This window comes from Pongo pygmaeus, chromosome 6 (assembly GCF_028885625.2).
Source record: "Pongo pygmaeus isolate AG05252 chromosome 6, NHGRI_mPonPyg2-v2.0_pri, whole genome shotgun sequence".
Lineage (NCBI taxonomy): Eukaryota > Metazoa > Chordata > Mammalia > Primates > Hominidae > Pongo > Pongo pygmaeus.
The window spans coordinates 120,196,535-120,223,074 of NC_072379.2; the positions used below are offsets into that span (position 1 = coordinate 120,196,535).

The 26,540-nt window shown below is 38.7% G+C and overlaps 1 protein-coding gene and 1 long non-coding RNA gene across 4 annotated transcripts; one reads left to right on the forward strand and one right to left on the reverse strand.

The window, feature by feature from the left end:
- Positions 1-1,204: 1,204 nt before the first annotated feature.
- On the reverse strand, positions 1,205-8,328 carry LOC134739888 (uncharacterized). 3 transcript variants are annotated; one of them, XR_010126978.1, is made up of 4 exons: positions 7,980-8,302; positions 7,380-7,591; positions 6,933-7,077; positions 1,205-6,826 (listed from the first exon to the last, which is right to left on the reverse strand). It is a non-coding gene; the product is annotated as an uncharacterized LOC134739888 (long non-coding RNA). The 3 variants fall into 3 exon arrangements; XR_010126979.1 differs by lacking the exon at positions 1,205-6,826 and having other exon boundaries at positions 6,867-7,591; positions 7,980-8,328; XR_010126980.1 differs by lacking the exons at positions 1,205-6,826; positions 7,980-8,302 and adding an exon at positions 7,690-7,916 and having other exon boundaries at positions 6,867-7,591.
- WNT16 (Wnt family member 16) lies at positions 6,669-21,003 on the forward strand. Its single transcript, XM_054496757.2, has 4 exons — positions 6,669-7,101; positions 7,280-7,530; positions 9,402-9,688; positions 16,659-21,003. The coding sequence occupies exons 1-4, from the start codon at positions 7,007-7,009 to the stop codon at positions 17,121-17,123; spliced, it is 1,098 nt and encodes a 365-aa protein (XP_054352732.1). The 5' UTR covers positions 6,669-7,006; the 3' UTR covers positions 17,124-21,003.
- The last annotated feature ends 5,537 nt before the right edge of the window (positions 21,004-26,540 follow it).

A 26,540-nucleotide genomic window follows, 5' to 3' on the forward strand; every position in this document is an offset into this window, starting at 1 on the left:
TGCTTAGGAAGAATGAGTACAAGGATATGGAGTGAATTTAATCAGAAATGACAGTTATGGACAAATCCTGAATAAAGGATTTTAGAAGTCAAACCAAAGTGTTTAAAACTGATATAGGAGTAAATAAATTATTAAAGATTTTAGGGAGGAAAGTGAAAATATTAAGGTCAAGTTTAAATGTGAACAATGGGATATAAGTAAACACCAAATGGCATTTGTTGCTTGGCCAGACTTAAAAGCCTCCATTTCAACTTGCTCTCACTCATAATGAGGACAGTAACCAATGGTTAGACATTTGAAAAATGACCTTGGATACAAAAGCAGTGTCAGCAATTGTTTACTCTTGACAGGCATTTGTTGACTGAAAGACATTTATGACATGACATTAACTATAATTATGCAGACCAACGGATAGAATAGGATAGATGCAGTCAATTCTAAATGGCTTTTCTCTTGAAGTTGTTTGTTTGTTTGTTTTTGAAATTGGGTCTCACTCTATCACCCAGGCTGGAATGCAATGGTGCTAACACGACTCTCTGCTGCCTCAACCTCCAGGGCTCAGGCGATCTTCCTGCCTCTTCCTTCTAAGTAGCTGAGACCAGAGGTGCACACCAACGCACCCAGCTAATTTTTAAATTAGTTGTTGAGACGGGGTCTCCCTATGTTGCACAGGCTGGTCTCAAACTGCTGGGTTCAAGTGATCCTCCCACCTCAGCTTCCCAAAGTGAGGGATTACAGGTATGAGCCACCACTCCTGGCCCCCTTGAAGTTTTAATTATTCTATCTTAGGAAAATCCTCCAAGAAGGGCAAATTTGTTTTTTCCATTATAGGCAGCCTAGTGATTACTCCATAAATATTACTCTAAACAATGTAAATGCCAAATTCTTAATTTTCTTGATAACATTAAAACATTAAAATCATTCATTAATGAAGTTGCTTTATTTGGAAAAAATTACTGGGAAAAAGTATTTAAAGAATCAAAACTACCAATATATTCCAGTTTTGTGCATTTTATTTACTTTTACCCTCTGAATGAAGAGACCACTCTTATTTGTCAAGGAATGTTTTTACTTTTATTCCCTTATTCCAAAAAAATTGCATAATTCCTACAAAATAACACTTAAAAAAATCTTGAGGTACCCTTTTTTTTATTTTAAGTTTTTTAAGGATTGCTGAGGAAATGCTGGTAAGAGATAAGTCACCTTCTACTAACACTTTACAAGCCTTCTTGAACCTTAATTGCTAGGATGAGTAAACAAAAAACTTTTAACTTTTGTGGTTGTGGAAATTTAAAAAGCAAAGCATCATCCCTTTCCAACTCCTGCTCTTTCTCCTGGGACTATCACTGGTGTCTCCTCTGTTCCTCCAAGTCTGTCATTCCTGCGGGTTTTTCTGGCCACTAAAGGACAGCAGGCTATCCAGAATGCCATTCTCCACCCCCTCCTGAGAGCCAGTGGTCACAAGCCTGTGCTCTGTTCCACACTTGTAGCATCCAGGTGGAATTTAAAATAGAATGGATGGGGACCCAGTTATGTAAAAAGTCACCTCTGGTCTTCTGTTCTATCATGGGAGTTAAGACCAGCTGGGGTGCTTCTGGTATCAGTTTCCAGCACATAAGTCTCTGTGATCTGCAGCAGAAATTCTTACAACAGGGCCCTTAGAAGTCTCGTCCTCTGATGGGCTGCCAGAGGCAGAGTCCAAGGCATATCTCTGCAGGCAGACTTTTTTTGCTGAGTTTCCCAGGGACTGAGAGAAAACTATCAGAAGGAAGAGGCACCCCTGTATTCTACAACTAGCAATCTACAACTGTCTTGGGCGGAAGATGGGATTTATTGCTGTCTAGCTACTTACCTGGTTCAGTTGGCTCAGCGGATTGAAGATGACAACAGTCACAGATTCAGCATCTTGAGAGAGCTGCTTTGAGTGAAATGAATATGCTTGAAATCTGGCTCTCCCCTCCCTAATTCCTTTTCCCAGAACACAGCTCAGAGCACCTTACCTCCGGCTAGGAAAAAAGAGTTTAAGTGTATGCCCTTTATGTGGAATCCAGAGACTACAGGTGCTTGAGTAACCATGCAAACTTGCAGTCATATGGTGATTTTTCTTAACATCACTAGTCAAAATCTAGGCAGTTGGGCTCAGATCATGAAATGACATAATATTAGCTCTCATTTATGTGTTTATTAAATGATTAATGATACGATCTTTACAACATTTTATACATGTGGACACTAGAAGCTTAAAAAGTTTATACAGTACAGTAAACCTCAGGTCTCACATTCTACTGGTCAGTGAATATTTTGTCCTCTCTTCAATCAAAATATAATAAAAGGAAATGAAGCTCCTGCTTGCTGAGAAAGAAATCAATAATTTAAAATGTGCAGTTGTATACATGTTTGGAATTGATCTGTCTTTTACTTCATTCATCAAGTCTAAATAGCATAATCCCCTCCAATGAGAGTAGAGTTGAATGTTTTATATTAATAGACATAAATTCGATTATGAAAGAGCTCCTCACTTTCATATATCGGGATAAAATATCTGTAACTTCTTATATTCTCCAAATAAAATTTCATATGATCTGACAAGATTATATTTTAAAATTCAACCATTTTAAATGACTTCTGCAATTAAAATGGATTCATTTTCCTTGAAATCCAGAAGCAAAAGTGAAGCTGGAGATATTAATACAAGATGGGGGCCAAAAAATCCTGGCTTATGCCACCTAGGGGACTGAACCATCTTTCAGGTAGACAAGTTCTGGTCAATGGCTAAGGTTTCCTCCTCCCGCAGTCTCCCAGCAAATGCAGTTTCCCCCTCTCCACCATGTGCGCACACACACACACACACACACACACACACACACACACCACTCTCCTCCCTCCAGCCCTATGGTAGCTCCAGTAAGAGATTCAGATCTGAAAAAGAAATTTTGATAATTTTACAAATGAAAAAACTGAGACTCAAAATTGAAATGAGTAGTCCACGATCATCACCTGCTGACAGGAGCCCCGGTTACCCAACCCAACCCAGTGCTCTTCCCACTGCCCCTCTCAGCCTGCAAAAACCACAGAGGGCAAAGCCAGAAAGATGGAAAAGCACCCATACAGCTCACCACTTGCCTCAGGGAGACCCTCTTCACAGGGGCTTCTCAAAAGACCTCCCTATGGTGGGTTTTGTTTATTTTTGGAGAACAAAACAACTTTTTCAATGTTTCAATGGAGAGATCTGTGAACTGTAATGTAAGGAACCATAGACACCAGTAAAAAATTTTGACCCAAAGACCTGGTAATCTGAGTTTTAAGGTTTGGGGATTTGATCAGGGAAAAAAAAATGTACATATGTATATATATATATATATATATATAACACCTAACATATCTCTCTCTATACACACACACACACACACACACACACATATATATATATATGTTTTGAATTAGGTATGCAGAAGTATGATGTAGTGAAAAAAACAGGGTCTTGGCCCGGTGCCATGGATCATGCCTATAATCCCAGCACTTTGGGAGGCTGAGGCAGGAGGATTATTTGAGCCAGGAATTTGAGACCAGTCTGGGCAACATAGTGAGACCCCTGTCTCTACACAAAATAAAAAATGCAGCTGAATATAATGGTGCACACTTGTAGTCCCAGCTACTCAGGAGGCTGAGGGTGAGGATCGCTTGTGCCTGGGAGTTGAGGCTGCAATGGGCCATGATAGAGCCACTACACTCCAGCCTGGGCAATAGGGTGATACCTCATCTCAAAAAAAAAAAAAAAAAAAAAAGAGGGGCCTCTAAATGTTGATTGTTTTTGAGTAACCTCGAGCAAGTTTCTTAATCTCTCCAAATTCATTTCCTCATCTGTAAAGTGAGTATGAATTTTGTATAGAGAAAGATGGAGAATGAGACAGAGACAGACAGGCAAATAAAGACAGTAAGAGGGATTTGGGGGTGTATGGCAGCTCTCAGAACATGAAAGTTCACAATTCCTGGAACAAAATTATTATTCAAATGTCTGTTCACTGAATGAAAAGTCTGCTTCTTCAGCTGAGTCAGCTCCTAGAAATATGTCTCCTTTGCTTTGGAGATAGGGACAGAATGACCCCTAAGGCTCTAGCCCATACAAAAGAGGTGCAAGACCACTCAGGCCCTAAAGTTGTGTCTTGTGTTTGAAAATGTTTGACACAGTGGTCTCTGACTCTCAGGACAGAATAGCCTCTGAGTGTACCCCAAAGACTTTATCTGGATGCCTAGATGGTGCTAGATCCCCAAAATAATAATGAAGGTAACATTCAAGTGTCTCCTCCCCACTCTGATCCCCAAGACTGAAATAAGTAATCTTCCTTTGTGTGTTCACAGCACACTCTACTTCGTACATTTTATTGCATGTATTATAGCTGCATGCTCCCTTGTCTGTCTTGCCAAGTAGACTGTGAATTCCACAATCATTTGAGTAAGTGCTATCCCCACTTTCTTACCCATAACAGAGACTCAATATATATTTTTGATTTTTTAAGAAATCAAACACCTCTTTAAAGCATCTACCACTGTTGGCCCTAAAATCAGCCTAAGGTATGGATATTGTCCAGCACCCCCAACCCCGAGATTGCCTCCCCACTTCCAATTCCCCTTGAAATGAAGTAAATACTGTAATTCCAGCATTTAGGCCTCTTACGTATCCACTCAGGATGTTCCTCATTGTTAATTCACTCAATAAATTTTGTTCAAAAACAGGATCTCATGTAGTAGGCCCAATGGCAGGGATACAGCAATGAATCCGCCACGGTCCCTCTTGGAGAAGCTCACAGAATAAAGTGAGCTTGGATGAAGGCTCTGACTTTCAGAGAGGCCACTAGCCATTAGCCAAAATATTTCTGGATCAGTATCTACATCCTATCATCAACTTGACTCCTTGACTCTTTAAAATGTGGCTTTAGAACCTGGTACATAGTGTACACTCAATAAACAGTTGTTGTATAAGGAAGTGAATGGGATAGGAAGAAAATTTCAGTGAGCTTTTATTGCTCTAGGCTGATTGATATAGGAGATAAGCAGCTAATGTTATCAAATCCTTTTTTTTTTGAGTCGGAGTCTCACTGTGTGCCATAGGCTGGAGTGCAGTGGCACTATCTCAGCTCCCTGCAACCTCCACATCCTGGGTTCAAGCAATTCTCCTGTCTTAGCCTCCCGAGTAGCTGGGATTACAGGCATGCACCACCACACCCAACTAATTTTGTATTTTTAGCAGGGACAGGGTTTCACCATGTTGGCCATGCTGGTCTTGAACTCCTGACCTCCGGTGATCCGCCCACCTTGGCCTCCAAAAGTGCTGGGATTACAGGTGTGAGCCACTGCACCTGGCCCCAAATCCTTTATTTAAGTAATTTTGGCTTTGGGTACCCACTGAGCTGATATGTCCACCATGGGAATGTATTAACACTTCAAAAGATCTCTAAGGACAGATAATGCTTCTTAGAAATATTTCTTGTGTCTAATTAGGTGAGGCAGGCTTTTCCAATACCACAGCTAAACACATTGCACTTGCCTTCAGATAACTCTTGGAGACCTTCCATCCTACAAAATACTGATTAACTAACCTTCCAAATCTGCCAGTAACTGGAACACTTCCTGCTTCCGAACTATCTTCGGCTCCAGGGAGTACCCTGCTAGATTCTTTAATCTCTCTTACTGATCATCTAAACGTATTTTCTTTTATACTTGTGTATGGTTTATTTGCACAGTTGTGGGAAGAGAGCTTGTCTTTATAAATTCCCACAGGACTAGGCACACAGCAGGTATTTAATAAGTACGTTTTAAAAAATATGTCTTCCATGTGTAGCCCTGTCCTGCAGGGACGCAACGGGTAGGTGGCAAAGGGGTGCCCGATCCTAGGGAACTTTCAACTGAGGTTGGGGGAGAAGGGCGGGGACCCTCCCACCATGAGAATCGTAAGGTAGGACTGGAGAAAAAGGTCAGAGCACATCTATCATGTACTCTAGAACTCTCCAGAAACCTCTCACTATCTTCGTCCCCATCTTCTGCAGGGGACTTACAGCGTTCTCAGGGACTGCAGGAAATAAGACAAACAGGGAAAAGGAAATCACAGAGCACGATTGAAATATGGCAGACGAGATGCTAGACTGGAATCTTCTCTTTTGCTCAAAATAAATGCATACATAAATGACAGTGATTGTAAGCCTGACAGCACTTCACCCACTCTCTAAAGTCTCCTGACAGTGGGACCTCAAGCAGGGGACTGGAAGGTTAATTTGTTTGGTACCAACTCTGACTCAAAAAGATTATTCTCCTGTGAGGTGAAGGAGAAGAAAAAAAGGTCAGTGACATTTTCCAGCCACTACACCCAGAGGGTAACCCAGATGTTGGTGTGATGGGTGGGACTCATCAAACCCACGCTTTCCCCCAAGGTTCCTAAGACAGAGCGTCCTGTCAGTCTTCGGGTTGAATCAACCCCACAACCACCCATTCTAAGGAGACTGTGACAGCAGGAAAGGTCATGACACACCCAGGTCTGGACACGCTGTCCCTGAGGCCAGGGCCCGGAGCGCCCCCCGCGGAGCCGCTCTCCACCAATAAGAGCCTGAGGTCCCGAGATGATGAGATGCGGGGCCGCTGCTCAGCCAATCAGGCTCCAGGCGCGGCCAGGGGGAGGAGATGGGAGGAGAGGCCGGGGGCGATGGAGACGCGGATACATCAACAGAAGTTTCTCACCTAGGAATGCGAGGGGCGCTCCCGCATCTCCTGCACATCTCCACCCCTGTGCAGGAGGAGATCCCCAAGCTGCTCTCTCCACCTCTCCTACAGCTCCCTGCAAACGAGGGAGAAGCTGCTGAGAGTCCCTATCACTGCTGGCCTTTTAATGTTGTATGCAAGGACGAAGAGGGCGAGGGATAACTTGGTGCTGGACAACTGACCTGCGGACCGAAAGGCCTCTGGGGAGGGGGTGCAAAAGAGGAGCGGCTGGGCTGGGGGACTCCATGCGGGGGCCATGGACAGGGCGGCGCTCCTGGGACTGGCCCGCTTGTGCGCGCTGTGGGCAGCCCTGCTCGTGCTGTTCCCCTACGGAGCCCAAGGAAACTGGATGTGAGTATGGAGGTGGCAGGGACGCATCGGGTAGGTGGCAAAAGGGGTGCCCAATCCTAGGCAACTTTCAACTGAAGCTGGGGGAGAAGGGCGGGGACCCTCGGACGAGTGACCTAATTTTTCGGAAAACATCTGGAAATGGGGAGCGGCTTACGCTACGGGCGGCCGTGTCTTACAGGTGGTTGGGCATTGCCTCCTTCGGGGTTCCAGAGAAGCTGGGCTGCGCCAATTTGCCGCTGAACAGCCGCCAGAAGGAGCTGTGCAAGAGGAAACCGTACCTGCTGCCGAGCATCCGGGAGGGCGCCCGGCTGGGCATTCAGGAGTGCAGGAACCAGTTCAGACACGAGAGATGGAACTGCATGATCACCGCCGCCGCCACCACCGCCCCGATGGGCGCCAGCCCCCTCTTTGGCTACGAGCTGAGCAGCGGTGAGTCCTGGGACCTTAGGGGTTGGTGGGGGACGGAAGGCGACAACTCCTCCACCGGTTCCTGCAAATAAAGTAAATAGTGCTGCGTGGTCCTCCAGCTCTCTAAGTTCCAAAAGAGGCCCTTTAGTGCAGGGGGATTGAGAGCTACAGAAGCCAGACCTGGGGAGCAGGTGCGAGCCTGGAGGGAGGTGACTCCCCAGGTCCAGAGCGGAGCGCTGGGGGCTGGAGCTCTTCCTCTTTCCTGCGGTGCCCCGCCAGAGTTGGAAAAAAACTCTAATTCTCCTACCCCGCCGACCCCCTCGGACCCCGTAGCGCCCCCCTACGTGGGTGACCAGCTGGAGAAACATGATGTCGGCAGCGGGGAATGCGGCTGCCGCATCTGCTTTGATTTAACCAACTCCGCTGCGCACCAAGCCCTGGACAAGTGGCTAATTGCAGCGAAGCCCCACCTTTATTGGCTCCTAGGAGCACCGAGTTGACAGAATAATGGTGATTTTTAAAGCGACTGTCCGCGACCACCCAACGTGCGGCTAACCACTTGTGCGCTCCTCGTTTCTTTGGCTTTTCTGTCTCTTCCCTCCTCGGCGCACTCCCGCGGCGCGGGAAGCTGCAGGAAAACAAAGTTCCACTTCCACGTGCGTAGTGACTTGGTAAGGATAAAGGTACAGGGAGCCAGGATTGTTCCTGGAATATCAACAGATCCAAAGAATGTTAGGACTGGGGCGCTGAAAGATGCGCTGTCGTTTTTCATGTTCATTTCCGTTCCCCCTTCGCCTTTGACCCTTCTCCACGCAGTCCCTGCGCGCACCCCAGCCGAGCCGCGCACCTCCCCCGCGGCGTTTTGGCCGGCACGCCCTTCCGAAGGAGCCCTGGTCCCCGTAGAGAGAGAAAGACAAAAAAAAAAAAAAAAAAAAAAAAAAGAGAGAGAGAGACGGAAAGAAAAAGAAAATAGATGTGTTTTTCACAGTTGCTGAAATGCATCAGCTGTTGAAAAGGTTTATTGGACAGCGGGCATGAAACTGTTTCTACTCCAAACTAAACATCTGGAAAGAAAAAAAAAAGTCGCCTGCTGATTCCCTTCTAGTCCACGTTATTAATGTTTTAATGGACTTTAATTTTCAAAGATTTCAGCTCAAACTCTACTGCAGGTGTGCTAAATGCATAATTTTCAATATTCAATATTTTTAGTAGAATTATGTTTTTGCTAGTGACATTTTAATTATCTTACCTTTCATTGCCTTTAAGACTGTAAGAAGACTAGCTAATACTATATAAAAATTTTAACTGTTTCATGTTAATGTGAGACTAATCTTTAATGTGAAAATATACGGTACCGTTTACTAATTGCTTTGGTCTTTCCTTAATTTTAATTTTCATTCTGACACGTATTATTTATGCAAACAAAAATCACACCAAAATGTTCAGCTTGTGTTCTGTGAGAGCACATTTTAAATTTAAAAAGAAAAGTTATCTAGTTTTCTTTGGGTGTTGTATTACCGTTTACAGTATCTATGAAAAGAATTTTTAATTCAGCATGTATTACTGAGCTATGACTGTCAACTGTGCACTGAACTGGGTGCAAACATACATTTCAAATTTAAAAAATAAAGAGATGATTTTAAGGTAAAGGGACAATGTATGACCATACAGTATATGACAATCTCTTCAAGTGGAATACTGAAAATTACTGTTGCTTTTTAAGAGACTAGAACAAGAGCAAATCTTCCTTTCTAAATATGTACTCGTTAACGCATCCATTGTAAACAACTGAAAAATTACTTGTCCAGTAAGATGATGAGTAGGAGGCTTTCTTCTGAACAGAAGCAGAAGTTGCCTGGGTCTCTAATTTAGCAATTTATATTTTTTTCTAGGCACCAAAGAGACAGCATTTATTTATGCTGTGATGGCTGCAGGCCTGGTGCATTCTGTGACCAGGTCATGCAGTGCAGGCAACATGACAGAGTGTTCCTGTGACACCACCTTGCAGAACGGCGGCTCAGCAAGTGAAGGCTGGCACTGGGGGGGCTGCTCTGATGATGTCCAGTATGGCATGTGGTTCAGCAGAAAGTTCCTAGATTTCCCCATTGGAAACACCACGGGCAAAGAAAACAAAGTACTATTAGCAATGAACCTACATAACAATGAAGCTGGAAGGCAGGTATGTATTTAAAAATGGAATAATCAAAATCCAGTGCCATTAGGCAAATAACTAGGATTACACATCTGGATGAAGCTGTCCAAATGACTTAAAAATCAAACACTGGCAGCCCTCAAGTGGGATCCTGAAAATTAATAATGTTTTTAAAAGACTACAGCAATAGAAAATTATCCTTTCTAAACATATATGCATTAAAGCATCCATGGTAAGCAATTGAAAAATTCCTTCTCTGGTAAGAGGATGAATAGGAGGCTTTGATTAGAATAAATATACGTGTGTGTGTGTGTTTGTGTGTGTGTGTATATATATATATACACATTTGCACATATATTACAAATGTGTATTATACAAATATATATATACTCTTTCATGAATATATACTAACCACAATTTTGGTTCTCTAACTGATATGAGTTAAACCGTGTTACAGGATGTGTTTGTGGTTGTATACTGTGTATATCTAAAACTTTAATATAATATAATAGATGCACAATGCCTGTAGGGTTCATTGGTTCTACCCCCTTAGTCGTGGAGCCAGAATAGGGTCTACAGTATATGCCTTTCTAATAGGACCGAGTCAAATTTCATTTCCCCCAGTTTGAATTTTTATTATATTTTTTTAAATCTACTTTTTAGTGGGCAATGGCTCCTAAACATGTTGTCAGTTTTGTACTTACCTTTTTCTAGCAAACATTCTTAGGGAATACGTACCCTTAACTAATATTTTTTGTAAAGGAAAGTTTTTTTAGGGAAATAGTTATTTTATTATAAAGCAATGTAGGTTAATTTTTAAAATTCATAAATACTCCTAAGCATAAAGAAGCTATAGGTGTATTAAATCTATAGATATTTTAAAATATCAGTATCTTAAAGATACAGAGGAGGTGCATTTGAAGAATTGCTACGTAATTAACGTCTTTTATGAATTCTACATTTTTATGCTGTTTTCTTAAAATGCATCATTCTTGTAGCTAAATTTGACTTATACATATTCACGTTAGTGAATATTGACACAATAAAGTTTGAGTTCTACAACATAGTTGACTTAGTTGGCAATTCATAGTGACTTTTCTAAGAAAGTCTAAATCTTTTATATGAATATATATTTTCTATGTTGTAATAAACTTTTTCAGGACAGGAATATTAGCACATATCATATATTCTTGTAAATATTCAATAACTTATAAAGGTCCCAAAGTAATCATTGCAATCTGCCACATTCTTTTGAAATAAATAAAAAGTTGCATTATCTCTCAGGAATCTTAAAAGTATATGTTGCATTTGTTTTCCATTTTTGGAAAGTGAATAAATGGAACCCATTTAGAATAGTTACAAGTTACCCCCAGTTTTCTTTACTTAGTCCATTTAAAATACAAAGACATAAAAGTCAGTAAATATATCACTGTAACACTTCAAATTCAAATTTTAAGTTTAATTCAATTTAAATATTTAATTCAAAATAGCAAAATAGAAAGTAGGAATGTCAGTAAATAGCTATGTAAGCTTTTTGTATTTTTGTTTATAAAATTGTAAAAGTTATTTTATTTCACTAGAATAACTCTTGCCCAACCCCCTAGTTATGCACATGTCTCTTAAGGTTTTACATTTAAAAAAATAAATGAGTGAGATGTTGCTTCAATTTAAATATTATCCAATAAGGGAATTTTTATTATTTCTAGCATATTAATTTTAAAAAGTTAAATGTAATTAGCATATGTTCTTAAAACTCTGGAGTTAAACCTAGAGATAAGATTATTCAAATTAATATATTTTTAAAACAAGAAAACAAATAAATGAGTGTTTGTTATCAACAGACCTTAAATCTTCTTTGGCCATTCTTTAAGTAAATTTGGTAGAGATTTTTAATAAACTAGAAATTCAGAACACAAAAACTCATGTTATGATTGATTCTCTTAAATAAAATCATCTTGGGACTTACAAAAAACCCTAAAGCATTCTAAAATATATTTTTATTAGTAACATTCGGCAGCTATTTGGTTTTATTTTATATTGTGTGTTTTTCGAATTAGGTAGTAATGTTCCTCTCTGTAACTGTCAATGCTAATCTTAAACTATTATTTATATCCTGATTTTATTAAAAACATACTTCCTATTCACCATTAATTTAAATCCATTTTTGTTGGCAAAAAATAATTTTCTAACATTACCTAGGTTCTTGCTATTATTCTAACTAGCTTGAAAACAATTCAATTTATGCATATATGTACATTTTGTGTAAATCTCTGAGTTTTCTCTCCTGAATCATTTTTTCCACATTGTTCATTTTTGGTTCATATTGTTTCACATTTAGATGAAATCTTAAAATATTAGAAAACATTTTCCTGGTTATTTGGTAGGTACTATGCTGGTGTTTTTGTTGTTGTTTTTATTTTCTCTTGAGGTATTATAATTCAACATAGTTTTGTATTTTTCTTTCTGTTGCTGGCAAAAAACAAAAACAAAAACAAAACCAACAACACCATAAAAGAGGTTTCCTGGTTATTATCTAACATGGACGAGCAATCAACTCAATTTTTTCAACATTGGCAATTAGGATTTTAATCTAATAGGCATATTCTTCTGAGTAAAATCCAGGTCTGTATTCAATTGAGTTGATTTTCTTAGCCTCAAAATCACAAACTCAAAATGTAGGAAAGCGTTCAGAGAAATGTGGGTACTGGCGCTTAGTAGTACTGTGAGCAGGATAGACGATTTTCTAACCGCTAACCTTAAATACTCTGATTCCCACTTGGTTTCTGACACCATTCCTAAAGTTATGACTCCAAGAATAATGTTGCCGAATGGTGATTGGCTAACAGAATGATGTGATGTCTTCCAGGGGCAGAACTTCTGGGAATAATGTGACTTGGAATATTTATGGGTATTTCTTTTGGTGTGCTTAAAATATTTCCATTCTTCCCATGTCCACCTCATAAACTTTTAAGTTTCCCTACCCCGTAATTTGTTTTATGGTGAGTAACTCAACAAAGTGGGAAGGGCTCAATCCCAAATTTTCATTGACCTATTCCAAGAATATTTATAAGTAGTTGAACAACACATAGTGTTTTGCTTTTCAGTAGGTTCGAATATATTTTTGGACAGAAAGGGACAAAATGGGTCAGAGGAACAGGAATCCTACATACACCCATCCAACCTCATGTCGCAGTTTTTATAAAAACTTAGATCATCTGATAGTTGAGAAAATGAAATATTAGTCACAAAACGTTCCACAACAATTTTCTGGCCATTTTTGTAAAATTCGGACAAAGTAATTTACTGAAAAACAATCACCAACTGCCACATTACCTCTGAGTCAAAATTGTGGAACCAATCGGTTCTTAAACCACTTCTCAAGCGGTTTCTATGTTTACATTAAGTATTAATGATGCATCTTTCCTATTTCACTTCATTAGAAATTTATCAAACCAAAATTTACACAAGGAATCCAGTAGATTAAATGCTACCCTCCTGATTGCTCTGACATAGTTTAAAAATATTCCACCAAAATGTGCACATCTGTTTGCAATAGTTAACAAAACATTCCTCTGTTAATATCGTTATAAACCTTAACAACTCAACTAGAGTAGAGAAAGGAATTTTCTCATAACCACACAGCACTCATTCCTTTGCTATTCTCTTATGTTCCTGTTAGCAGAAAATTATGGTGATATTGCTGTAATTCAGAATGGCTATTTAACATTAATTAAGAATCCTGGAGGAAAATCTCCAGAATACACTTTTTGGGGGAGTGTTCATGCAATTTCCTTAAATATACTTGCATTTTCCACTTTTATTTTTCCCTATTCTACTAAAATTATCCTGCTGCATATAAATACCTTATATTATTTATCACCAGCTTTCCTTATGTAAGACAAATGACTTAATCAGACTTTATTTTTCTGTAAAATTGAAATCATAAGTACCTGCTTATTAACTAGCTATTATGTGCAAGAAATATCTTCCTTTAAAACTAAATCAGGTAAAATACTTATTAAAATGTGCTCTGAGAAGCAGAATTCTAATTCTGTAGAATTAAACTTTGTGTGTGTGTGTGTGTGTGTTTATCTGTCCTTGAATTTTGCATTTCATCAGTCCTGAGTGGTGATTACATTGCTTTATTCTAATTCCAGATTGTCCAAGTTCTTTCCTTGGAGTATTATGGGGGTATAATCTTTTGAATTCCAGGTCAGCTTATTGATATTTTTTTCCTTGAAGTTCATTTATCTTTCTGTCCTAGAATACAGTATATATATGTATATATATATATATACACATACATATATATGTGCATATATATACCCATAGGTATTCTAAGAATATGTATATACCTCTATAGATGTTCGAGGATACAAAAATAATATATATCATATATAATAAAGATATTATTTCTTTTATTATGTTTATTGTTAGGGACACTTATAATTCAAAGGTAATAGAATAAAACTCTTTAAATTGTCATCACTGAAAAATTATAAATTCCATGTATGTATTCAAAAGGGCTAATTTTCTAGGAGGGAAATCTTTCTGTAATTTCAATACAAATTCAGCAGGTGATGTAATTGAATTTGAAAATCAGTCTCTCTTTTTATCCTTCATCGTGTTGTAGTGCATAACTTTCGTAGAGTAACACTATTGTGGACGGGGCTAAAACTGAGGAATTGAAAGAGAGAGCCCAGCCGGCTCAGAACAATACCATTAACCTCTTAGCAGTGACATGTGTTTAAGAAGGTGGTTTTTATTACTCCCTCTTGATTCAGTTTACCAACAGAGGATGAGATAAAAGTGTTCAAGTGAGCTGGACCAATTACTCAATAAGTATTTGATGAGCGTCTACTTTGTCCCTCATGCTGTGCAAATTGGCAACATCTTACATGATGTCTGAAGTGGCTAATAAAAGAAAAAGTCGGCTCCTCAGTCATGATCCAGGGGAGAAACAGCTTTAAATCACTAAGTGATGATTGTAAAGAAGGCTGATCAGCTTAAACACGGAAACATACATTGTTATGTTTTTAGTGTTCTTTGGACAGTTATGTTTTGTTATTACCCAGCACTGATTGAGCTTTTTCTCATAAGCTTTGGGAGCTTAAAATTTGAACAAAGTAGGCAGATCACATTTATTTGCCTGGAAATGTTTTAAAGAATTGAGGGTTTTGTGAATATGAAATGCCATAAATTTAAAGAAATAAGCGTCTGTGACATACTTTATAAATTGTTGTCATATAATCGCAGGACACCTTTTGCCCTGGGTTAAGAAGAAATAGATACATCTATTAGTTTCTTAGTTTTGTGAATTCAAAAAAAGCATATGTGCCATATGCACTACTAAGAAATATCAAGAATTGCATAAATCAATACCATATGCTCTTATTTAAGGTTGCAAATGTTATTATTTATGTGTAATATTGTCTCATTAGATAGTTCAGACATTTTTAAAATTTGTTTGAAAACATAACATTCTGCAAACGTGTCAATGTCAGGTTTGGTACAAAATAGCAAAGTGTAGACCCCTGTCATTTTATTGTTTTGATAAGAATTGTAAGTGGAATTTAAACTGTGAGGTTTTTCCTTTCTTTGGTGAGATTACACACATAATTTCCAAGTTATTGAATGGATGGATCCATCTTTCATTTTACCCAGCATGTTGACAGAACGTCAACGCCACAGCTAGCCCTGACGATTTATTAATCTGTTCTGCCATCGTCTGGGGATTGAAGGAAGCTATGCTGGCTAGCCTGGTATGTAAGAGATTAGAGCCCTAAACTTTTGAAATCTCTATATTGTTTTTGCACCCTTAGCCTTACTGGAAATGTTTATCTCAACTCTAACTGTACCTTCTTTTTCAGAGAAACGGGCTTTTATTTAGACCTTTGTGTCAGGCAGTGGACTATTACAAATATATGTAGTTTCATCTAACTTCTGTTTAAACTGAACTTAGCACTTAGAATTGAAAAAATTATGTAAACATTATCCCCTTTGTATTTTCCATGCTAGGATAGTGCTACTGATTCATCAAGGATAGGGCGTGTGTTTTGAATTAATTTTCCAGAAAAGGAGAATTTGCTGGGGGGAGCCACCATACTGTAGCCCCTTCTCCTTTTGACCAGCTAAACCAGATTTGTCATAGTTTCTCATGTGGCCTGGAACCAGGGGATAGCATAGTTCACCACCTCCAACCCTCCCTTTGTATGTGACTGACTTTTATAGTGATCAAACTTGAGAATTGTCAGTTGAATCAATAGGTCTCATCCCTGGATGCTCATTAAAATAATCTCAGCGGCTTTGTGAAAGTACCATGGCCTGGACACCCCACCCCACTGCCCGACCAGTGAAATCAGAATCTCAGAGGTTTGAGCATTGGTTATTTGTAAAGTTCGTGATGTTTCTATGCACCATGAGAGCTGAGGGTAACTTCTCTCTCAGTGCTTCTCAAATTTTAATGACAATCTTGTTAAAATGCAGCTTTTGGTTCTGTAGGTCTGGAGTGGGGCCTGAGAGTCTGCATATCTCACAAGTGATGCCGGTGTTGCTGGTCCCTGAGCTGTGTATTCTGAGTAACGAGGTGTTGAACGGTATCAGGAACATACAGGCATGCATGAGCATCCTACCACGTTCAAAATTAGACCAGGGATTAGAAATAGAAGTAATTTCCTTTTGTTACCACAGATAATCTCCAATAATATTAGTCTGGTCCACTGCTTTAAGTACAGCTTGGAAAGGTTTGCTCTGAAGGGTCAAGAAACTTGGACAAAACATTTGGGACAAAAACCAAAGGACAAAACATTTGGGACAAAAACCAAAGGACAAAACATTTGAAGCCTACACAATTTTAAAGATCATTTATGTTCAAAACCATCATTTTTATTCAAGAGGAAATAGACCCAGAAAGTTAAGTGATTAGATTAACTGTGCTTCTGTTGTTGAGTAAAACACTTTATGATTGATAGTTGAACACAATTACTGTTGGTTTCAGGCTGTCGCCAAGTTGATGTCAGTAGACTGCCGCTGCCACGGAGTTTCCGGCTCCTGTGCTGTGAAAACATGCTGGAAAACCATGTCTTCTTTTGAAAAGATTGGCCATTTGTTGAAGGATAAATATGAAAACAGTATCCAGATATCAGACAAAATAAAGAGGAAAATACGCAGGAGAGAAAAAGATCAGAGGAAAATACCAATCCACAAGGATGATCTGCTCTATGTTAATAAGTCTCCCAACTACTGTGTAGAAGATAAGAAACTGGGAATCCCAGGGACACAAGGCAGAGAGTGCAACCGTACATCAGAGGGTGCAGATGGCTGCAACCTCCTCTGCTGTGGCCGAGGTTACAACACCCACGTGGTCAGGCATGTGGAGAGGTGTGAGTGTAAGTTCATCTGGTGCTGCTATGTCCGTTGCAGGAGGTGTGAAAGCATGACTGATGTCCACACTTGCAAGTAACCACTCCATCCAGCCTTGGGCAAGATGCCTCAGCAATATACAATGGCATTGCAACCAGAGAGGTGCCCCTCCCTGTGCAGCGCTAGTAAAGTTGACTCTTGTAGTAGAATCCCTAGAACCTTGGACCTCTCTGAGAGTTTCCCTTACCTGATCGACATATTTTCGTTTATCTGATCAACCCATCAATCATGTGGATTTCTTGGGATTCTAATGTTGAAAAGGTTTATATTCACCTTTTGGTGATTTGGGGAATATATATTGACATACAAGGAAGATAACCTGTTTCCTGAGCAAGAAATAACAGGAAAGATCCCTTATGCCAGGAGGCCTGTCATACTCAGGATAAGATCCTTGAATATGGAACTTAGTTACAGGACTCAATAATGGTGGGTGAACATTAGTCATTTTTAAAAGACTCCTCTTATAGCAATAAGGAGACATTAACATGAATCTCATTTATTCTCTCAGTATTTTAATCGAAGAAATCATACTGTTTGTGCGTAGATAGAAGATGTTGAAAAGTTAACATAAGCATTGGGTGCTGACTTACCCTTTCATGCACTTCCAAAGAAAGGTAATCAAAAAGAATCTTCTTAAGTGATATAATGTCCTAAAAAATTGACCATTACAGATGTTTAGTGACAAAGAATCAATAATGTAAAAAGTATAATGAATGATTTAGATTTTAAGTGCCTTTTCACTGGGAGAATCTGGAAAAACCTCTATAAGGTATATAGCAATCTTTGATCTTTAGATTCATACTTTTATCACAGACCAGTTTCAACTGTTAAAAACCCACCTCTGAGATACTAGGGGGGAGGATCCTGAAACATGCGGGAAAAAGAGAGGTAAAAAGTGGAGGTAAAACTATAATTTCATACATTGTAAAGAAAAGCACCCTTTAAATGTGTAAAGACAGTGTTTTGTAAAGAATTTTGTTTAAAAAGTTTCTATTTTGTAAATACAGTACTTAAGTTATATGATCTATATTAAAACATTTATTGACAAAGCCCAAGAGCTAAGGCAGTAAAATTATCTCATAAATAAGATTAGCTTCTTTTTTTTTCATACTATTAATGCTATTTTTTTGGACATCAAAGAGAATTTAACTTAGCAGTTAGTTATATGGATGTGTATTTCTTGCTAAAATGACAGTTTTATATGTTATAGATTAAAATATGTTGCAAAATATCAAAAATTGTGTTATTTCAGCAGTAAGATTAATTGAATTCTCTTTTCACATTAGTTATGCTTAATTCATAAGGTTATTATAATAAATTATATTAGTAAAAGTCTTAACTGGAAAAAAGAATCTAAATCAGAATAGTGATCAATTTGGGGATTTGATATCCTGGATATTTATTATATTTTATGTAATGCTGCATTTCTATTTGAATGTTAAGTGGTCTTTCTTGTTTTAATATTCATGCATGTATATTCATCATATTTTACAAGGTTCCTGGTAAAAATTACAGGGCTCTATTTAAGGATGTATTTTAATGTAAATGCTTATGTTTTTTATGAATTGTTAAATATTTCAGTATTATATAGAAAAAATAGATTTTTTTAAATTTAGAATGGACAAAGAGAATATTCATTTTTCTTATTAATAAGATAAAGAAATGTTTCCCTGCCCCACAGTCTTCATTCTATTTCTCTTTAATTTTATTCACTGAGGCAGAGAAACAATTTTTGAAAAAGAGCAAACCCATGGAAAATGTCTCAGGTCTAATATTAAAATCAAGACTAAGCATTTAACTGTGATCGTAAAGTTTGACAAAGTTATTATTTACTAAATGAGATTCACAGAAATGGCAAATATATGAATATAGTGCATATTTAAAAGTGGTTTTCCAGTCTTTAGCATCCCTTGAACAGAATAATCTGAAAATAGACACTTTCTCCTGCCTATTTTTTCAAAGTAAATCTATTTTGTCTTCTTTGAACATAATCACCCATTTTTAAAAAACAGAAAGACTGTAGTGTCTATTAACAACCAATTTCTTCTATTAATTAGAAAACCTTTCATAATTACCTTATCAACTGACTGTGAGAATCAGGCAGCCTCTAATTTACAAACATTTGATTACTGTTCAGCCATTCCTTTAAAACAGTGATGCTAACTCAGGCACCTCTCTCTGGGATGCCTAAGCAAAAACTCCTCCTAACTGCAAACCTGTGTCTTTGGGTTCTTCTTTTCTTCTCACCTTTGGTATCACCATGGAAGCCATCCTTAAGTTTCTCACCTTTTTTTTTTTTTTTAGACAGTCTCACTCTGTTGCCCAGGCTGGAGTGCAGTGGCCTGATCTCGGCTCACTGCAACATCTGCCTTCTGGGTTCAAACGATTCTCCCACTTCAGCCTCCCAAGTAGCTGGGATTACAGGAATATGCCACCATGACTAGCTAATTTTTGTATTTTTGGTAGAGACGGAGTTTCATCATGTTGGCCAGGCTGGTCTCAAACTCTTGACCTCAAGTGATCCACCCACCTTGGCCTCCCAAAGTGTTGGGATTACAGGCGTGAGCTACCGCGCCTGGCCATCACCTATCTGTCTTATTGGCTGACAGCCTGCCCTTAGTCCATTTCCATCCCACTCCCAGTCATGGTAGAGGAAGCACCATGGTGCTCCTGGGAACACAATTCTGGGACCTAGAGGCTCCTATCTAGTCTAAACCACATTGCCTGCATTCGTTAGGGCCCCTTATGTTGCAAGTAACGGAAAACTCAACCCAGACTGATTTAAACATTAAATATGTTGACTCAGTAACTAAAACCTCCAAACTTGTGACTGGTTCAAGGGAAGCTTGATCCATAAGCTCACACCATGTTCCCTGGGCTCAGGTCTCTCTATTTCTTTAGGCTGGCTACTGGCCAAGTCTTCTACTTCAGGGTCCATGCAGTGCTGTGTCCCAACCTCTTCCAAAGTCTCCCAACCCCGGCATCTCCGGGATCTCTACTTTTCTTAGTAACATGGCTGCCATGCTTCCAGACCTCACATTCTCCTACCTACCACTCATTCTAAGGAAAGAGGGGTCCCATCCTCAAGAAAGAGAGGTTCTCTCCTGGTTTGCTCACACAGATGGAAAGAAAAGCTTTTCTTTCTCAGAGGGTTCAGCAAAGGTCTTCTGAGTCTCAATGGTTCTAATTGGTTAAATGTGCCTCTCTCTGAAAAAATCACCATGACCATTGGGAGTTTTAGGTGAGCCATAGGTACATTGATCCATCTTAAGGCCATCATGACCCTGGAAGGGGAAGTGGGATTCCCCAGAACTAAAATTACACAGCGTGAGAATAGACAGGGGGGTGGTTTCCCTAAAGGAAAACCAGGGTGTTATGTTACCAGTAAGGAGTACCTGGGTGCTGGCCAGCAAAGACATTATATGCCTTAGTTCTAGTGAGTTGTTTAGGAGACAGCTTTTGGTATCACATGGAGCTCACAACAGACAAAGCAAGCCCTAAGCACTGTGGATTATGTATGTGGGTTCGAAGTGCTTTGATTTGTTTAAATACTTTGCATAATGTTAAAGGGCGAAGGGAGGTGCTCCAGTGGATTATTTTTCAATTTAGGAGTTCAACTTCTTTGTAAATTTGGAACTGCCTAATAAAGGCAATGGTAAGAGGCAATGATTCATCCTGAAACGAAGTCAAGAAAAACATGTTAAATGATATTATCTGTAACATCTGGATTAGGAAGTTGAATAATTAAGGCATTTTCCTGATAATGGTACTTTACACAACATTAACAACACGTTAATTCTTTTTAATATAAACAACTGCATTATTTCTTTATTCACAATTTGGATGATAGTCATTTTGTATTTTAAGAGACTATGATAATTATATTAAAAATAACAATAAAATTTTAATTTTACACATTAGATGCTGTGACCATATGTTTTGGCAGCTTTAAAACCATGTGATATGCACAGTAAGTATTTTAAAACACACTTTAATTTTCTCCAGGACTGTTAGTACTAATATGATATTTGTTTGTACTTAGTTTAAAAGGTGGAAACAGAAAAGCTTCTCATCAAAATATTTATTCCTAGGCAATTTGGTGAGTTGCTCATCCTTTTTGCATCACCTCCCAAAGGTCATCGAAGATTGAGAAATTCAACTCACTATTTAGAGGCAGGTAGTGATCTGGAACACTGATTACCTTAGGTGATTTGAGGGAAGAAAAATTTGAATCCTATCTCCAGAAACCTCAAATACTCCTCAAGACAAGCCCTTCTTAAAGAAAGTTGGCTAAGATGTCTCCTTTTTAAAATTAATTTAAATTTTACTATAGACCAGATGTGATAAATCATGACATTTCTTGGGGACAAAATGATGATGACATGTGGCACACCATGACAAGGGACACAGTGATACACAAGGAAAGGACTAATTTACTTTGAAAGAATAAATAATATTAGCAAATACCTCCATAGCACTTAGTATATACCCGTATTAGTCTAAGTAAAAAATATATAGAGAGATACGTATAAAAATTCAATCTTCACAACAACCTCGTAAAGTAGGTACATTATTGTGGTTTTCATTTTACAGCTGAGGAAACTGAGACACACAGTAAGTTCCCAGCCCAAGGTCACACAGAATGAACTGGCTTCAATGTCTGTGCCCTTAACTACCACATTGTTATTGTGCTTCTCACAGTATCAGAATTGTCAGACTGTGTTTACAAACATATGCCATTTAAAGAGTTTAGGGGATTTGTGAATGTAATGAAAGTTACAGGATGTTCTTCATGGTTTGGTTATATAAACTTGGTTGAAAAGCAGGGAGCGAAGTGATGGGAGAGCTGAGATCTTAGAATTTACTATGACATAAAATTAAAATACACTGTCTCTTGATTACTGAGCCCAAAGTGACTTACGCTGACTTCTATTTTAGATTGCAATGTGGCTTACAGTTGGATTGTGCAAGAATCTAACAACCATTCCAAAAGAAAATAACTAGGGGTAAAGATCAAACTAATTTAGTGTGACATAAAATAAATACTTACATCCTTTTTATTGTTGTGCTTACAGCCAAATGTTACATAAGGTGTTATTTTTAACAGATGGATTAAAATTTACTATTTGTAATGGTTTACACTCATATCCAAAGGAAAACCACTAGAGGTGGTTTGCACCAGATTAAAACCTTTTGAAACAAAATCATACTAGCAAAAGCAGCCTCTCCCATGTGGTTGTAAAGTAATAAAGGAGAATCAAGTCAACACAAACTAAAGTTTCATGTGTGACTTTATAATTTGCAGAGTAAGTAAAAGCATCTGATTCATGTGAATTGGAAAGGCAGAAAGGGCGGTGTCTGAGGGCTGCCTTTGTCCCTATCAGATGGCCATTCAGAACCATCAGGGTAGCTCTACTCCAGAGGCCAAGAAGCCTTTCCTTCTACATTTTAGTAACCACCTGACACCCATGATCACGGCCCACATTTACTTGACCCAGTTTAGCCAAGAACAAAGGGCAGATCCTTGTTGCCCCTAGTTACTCTTTGGTGAGAGAAATATCACCAAATACACCAGTATATTTAACTACACCTCAGATTCTCTGGAAACCAACGAAAGGTGTAGATACACAAAATGGAAATCAATAACTACCTATGTATTGCCAGTACATAATCCTTACTTTCTCTTAGTCCTATCCACTGTCATTGTTTTATCTCAAATTCCCTGGCAAACAAGGCTCTATGCAAGGCAAGAAATAACACAGGGCACAACAGCAAAATGGGAAACCTGAAGAAGTGAATGGGATAAATCCTCTCTAACATGTCCGTCCCCTACTTAATGGGTACAGGAACTTTGCAAACTGAAAGATAAATTTCAATTCTCAGTGTGAGAAATTATTTCCTTCACCGGCTTAAAGTCGTTTTGCTTTCCCCAAATGCCCAATTCATCATTTTTTGAGAAACTATACTTTAAAATACAGGAATGATTTCAAAATTTCACTTGCCACAATTCCTGTAACTGTGCCCATATCCAACACACCCAGTGCTTTAAAACCACAGGGAACCTAATCCAGACTATTTCCATAATATAATTTTAACACCCTTTTGTAAGGTCTTAACAGTTCCACAAGAATTAGCTGTCAATATCATTCTTGGTCAAAAGTTTCAGATTTCCATAGAGGTCTAGGAATTAGCTCACTTACCTTAAATCTTAAGTCCTTTCCCTAAGGGAGAACAGGAAGCCATTTGGGGCAGGCTGCACTCCCCAGGTAAGAAGGAGATAGGACTTAAGGCCCAGTTCTTGCTCATTCCTTAGACCTAAGGAAATCCTCACCAATTGACTCTCCCACTTCTACCCACTGAAAACCACAACTCTCAGGGAATACTGCCTTCTCCACTAACCCAAAATATTTCTAACTATAGCCCAACCATCATTTGCTTTTAAATCTCTCCTCTTCTCAGAGCTTGGACTCACAATGCATACTCCTTGGGATTCCTTTCTGTTCTTGCCAAATAGAGCACATAATACTTCTGTAATCAGCCTTCCAAAACACAGGGCATACACAAGCTAAGTAGTTTTTGGAGTTGAAATTTAAAATAATTTAAGAGATTTCCATGTTAATACCAACACCTATAAATAATAAAAACAAATGCAAAATTCATGTGAAGTTTTACAATCAGAGAACTTCACAGGCTCACACTGGGCTTTTCACTAAAAGACAAGATTCCCAAGGGTGGGCATTAGTCTCCTCTGCTTTGAGGGATATACTTATGGAAAACAGAGCAATTCTTTTCAACAGGTAGATGTCCAAATCGGCCATCTTATTCCACTGGTGATACAGGAGGCTACAATTTGGTGGGGAAGTCACTGGCGTCACTGTTGAGTTTGTTCTGTGTCAGAGAGGGCCAGCTGAGCCCCAGCATCTTCCCCACCATGATCAGTATGCCACCCTGCCCCGCAGCAGGAATTGGGGTGGTGAGGTTATTAGGAGCAGGGATCAAGGTCTGCACTCTCCAGTGAGGCTCATCAACCAGCTGCTGCCACAGGAAGAGGTCAGCAAGGGCTCCCAGCCTCTTTGGCTTAAGTCACATACTTTCCCCTAAAGGCCAGACCAGCAATCAAGTAGAACCACTTAAAATGCTAGCTACCTGAAGATACACCAAAATACATGGAGATAAATTAACCATTTAAAATGCTAGCTACTTGGAGATACATAAAAGCCTGAATTCTACCTATGAAGGGGAGTTGGTGTCAATGTGTAAAAAGTGAAAAGGTAGACAGAATATGAAAGTTAGAGGTTTGGAGGTCAAGGAGAACCTCAGGTGAAGAAATGAATGAATCCTCTCCCATGATCTTACTGCTCAAGTCATCTAATGGCTCCCTTCTGGCTGGGCATGATGGGATTGGAAAGCTAGAGAGGCTGACTTGTTGCATCTTCTCTTGGGCTAAAATGCCTGTAAGACATGTGGTTGATAACAGCAATACTAGCAGTTGCACTGAATGAGTACTTTGTGCCAGGCACTTTGATAGGCACCACAAACATGCTGGTATTATCCCTGTTTTACAGGTGGACATTGACTTCCTCAAAGTCCTCAAGTAGTTCACAGTGGAACAGAGATGAATTTTCAGGCAAGTCTGCACTCTTAAGCACTATGCCACACTGTCTCCCCGCTACAGAATTCTCTCCTCTTTAAAGGTTTTTCAGCCCCTTTTCTCTTTGGCTATCAAGTGAAGGAAATATGGGCTGACTATATGGAACATTACGAGCTTGCAGGTTATAAGTCAATTTTTCCTAACCAAAGGGAGTATCTTTTATCAATTTAGCCTCAGCTTGTTCTTTCAATATTAAATGCACCCCAGTGATTGGCATAACTGATGCAGAGCTGAACAGTGAAGTTAGTGATAGCAACAAGTTGTACCTGCGAACTAGGTACTGAGAAGATTGTCTTCCCCATGCCAACTTTGCTTATAAATTGCCATGGGACAAGCCCAAGAGAAACATCTCTTCTGTCTTTAACCTGAGAACTTCCCAGTCCCTTTTCCTTTCTGACCGCTCATAGAAGAGACATCTATTTGAAGTGTGTCCCCAGTATAGCTTCCCTCAAGGTGTTTGCCCCCTCACTGGCCTGGAGGAAGGTTCTGGTGGCAGCAGAGCCTCTTAGATTCCCTGGAGGGCTTTTCCCATGCTGCCTGAAACATCCTTTGATGCCGTCTTCATGTTGTCTAGCAACAAATGAATGACACTCCCTCGCGAAGCCTGCTTACTTTTCACTCCATCTAGCCTTTGATTTGACTGGAAACTAAAAAAAAAAAAAAAAAAAATTACAATAAGGAGCAAGCAGAGAAAAAAGGCTTAAATTGAGGGAGTTTGGATGGAAATAGAAATTAACTAGTTACAGCATGTGATAATCAAAAATCAAGTATGTGGTAGAAAAATCATTCTGAAAAGAGACAGAAAGAATCCTTTTGAGGAATGCAAAGGTGCAATCTGTTACTTTATTCTATAGCTCTAAATTTACATGGATTTATTGCTGTACAAGAGGTTGAAATAATTGAAGAGGTTTAAGTGACAAATCTTCTCCCTAATCAACACAAGTAATTTATCTCTCTCATATTCCTTTGAAAAAGTATTCTAAATGAATTTCCACTTTTAATTGCTCTACTAACTGAACACAGCACATTTTGCATTCAATTAAGGGAGAGTGTGTTGACCAAACTGAATGAAATTATTACTTTTTTGTTCAAGTTATTTAAAATTTATGTAAATTTTTAAAGTATAAAGTGCAATACAGGCTAAATGAACTCAGCTTTGATCTGTCATAAAATTATAAAATAGCTGATTCACTTAAAAACAAGTCTAATATAGAAAGAACAATGATAAATTTCCCACTAATCCAATTAAATTCAGGAATATAAAGACTCTGGTTCAATTTTCCTTTAATTTCCCAAATACCACTTATTTTCCTGCTTTCTCTTGTTCAATTTTAACATTCATATTACAATACACTTATTCTGGGACAGCATCGGATTACAAATAAAAAATATGCATCGATAAGCCCATAAGCACCATTTCAAATACTATGTCAATGTTAATTTGATTTTAAAAAAGAAAATTCTTAACATTAAATGAGCACTGTTTCATGTCTAAAACCGATTTTAAAGAGGTATCTGAAAATGTAGTATAGAGTTATTGCTTTCAAAGTTAAGTTGGCACAATCTATACAAGATTGAACTGAGACAAAAGGAAACCACACCAGTTACATAACCAATCTTTGTCTTCTTTTAACATTTTATATATCTGGAAAAGCTATCCTTTTACAGTCTTAATAAAAGGGCTTCTTCTGCCATCTAGATACTTAGCTTCTTACATGTTAAGATACATCAACGATATTACTATTTTTAACCACAGCAACAATTTTTTTTCCAAGTTAGGCAGTATAATAAATGCTTGAAAAACCC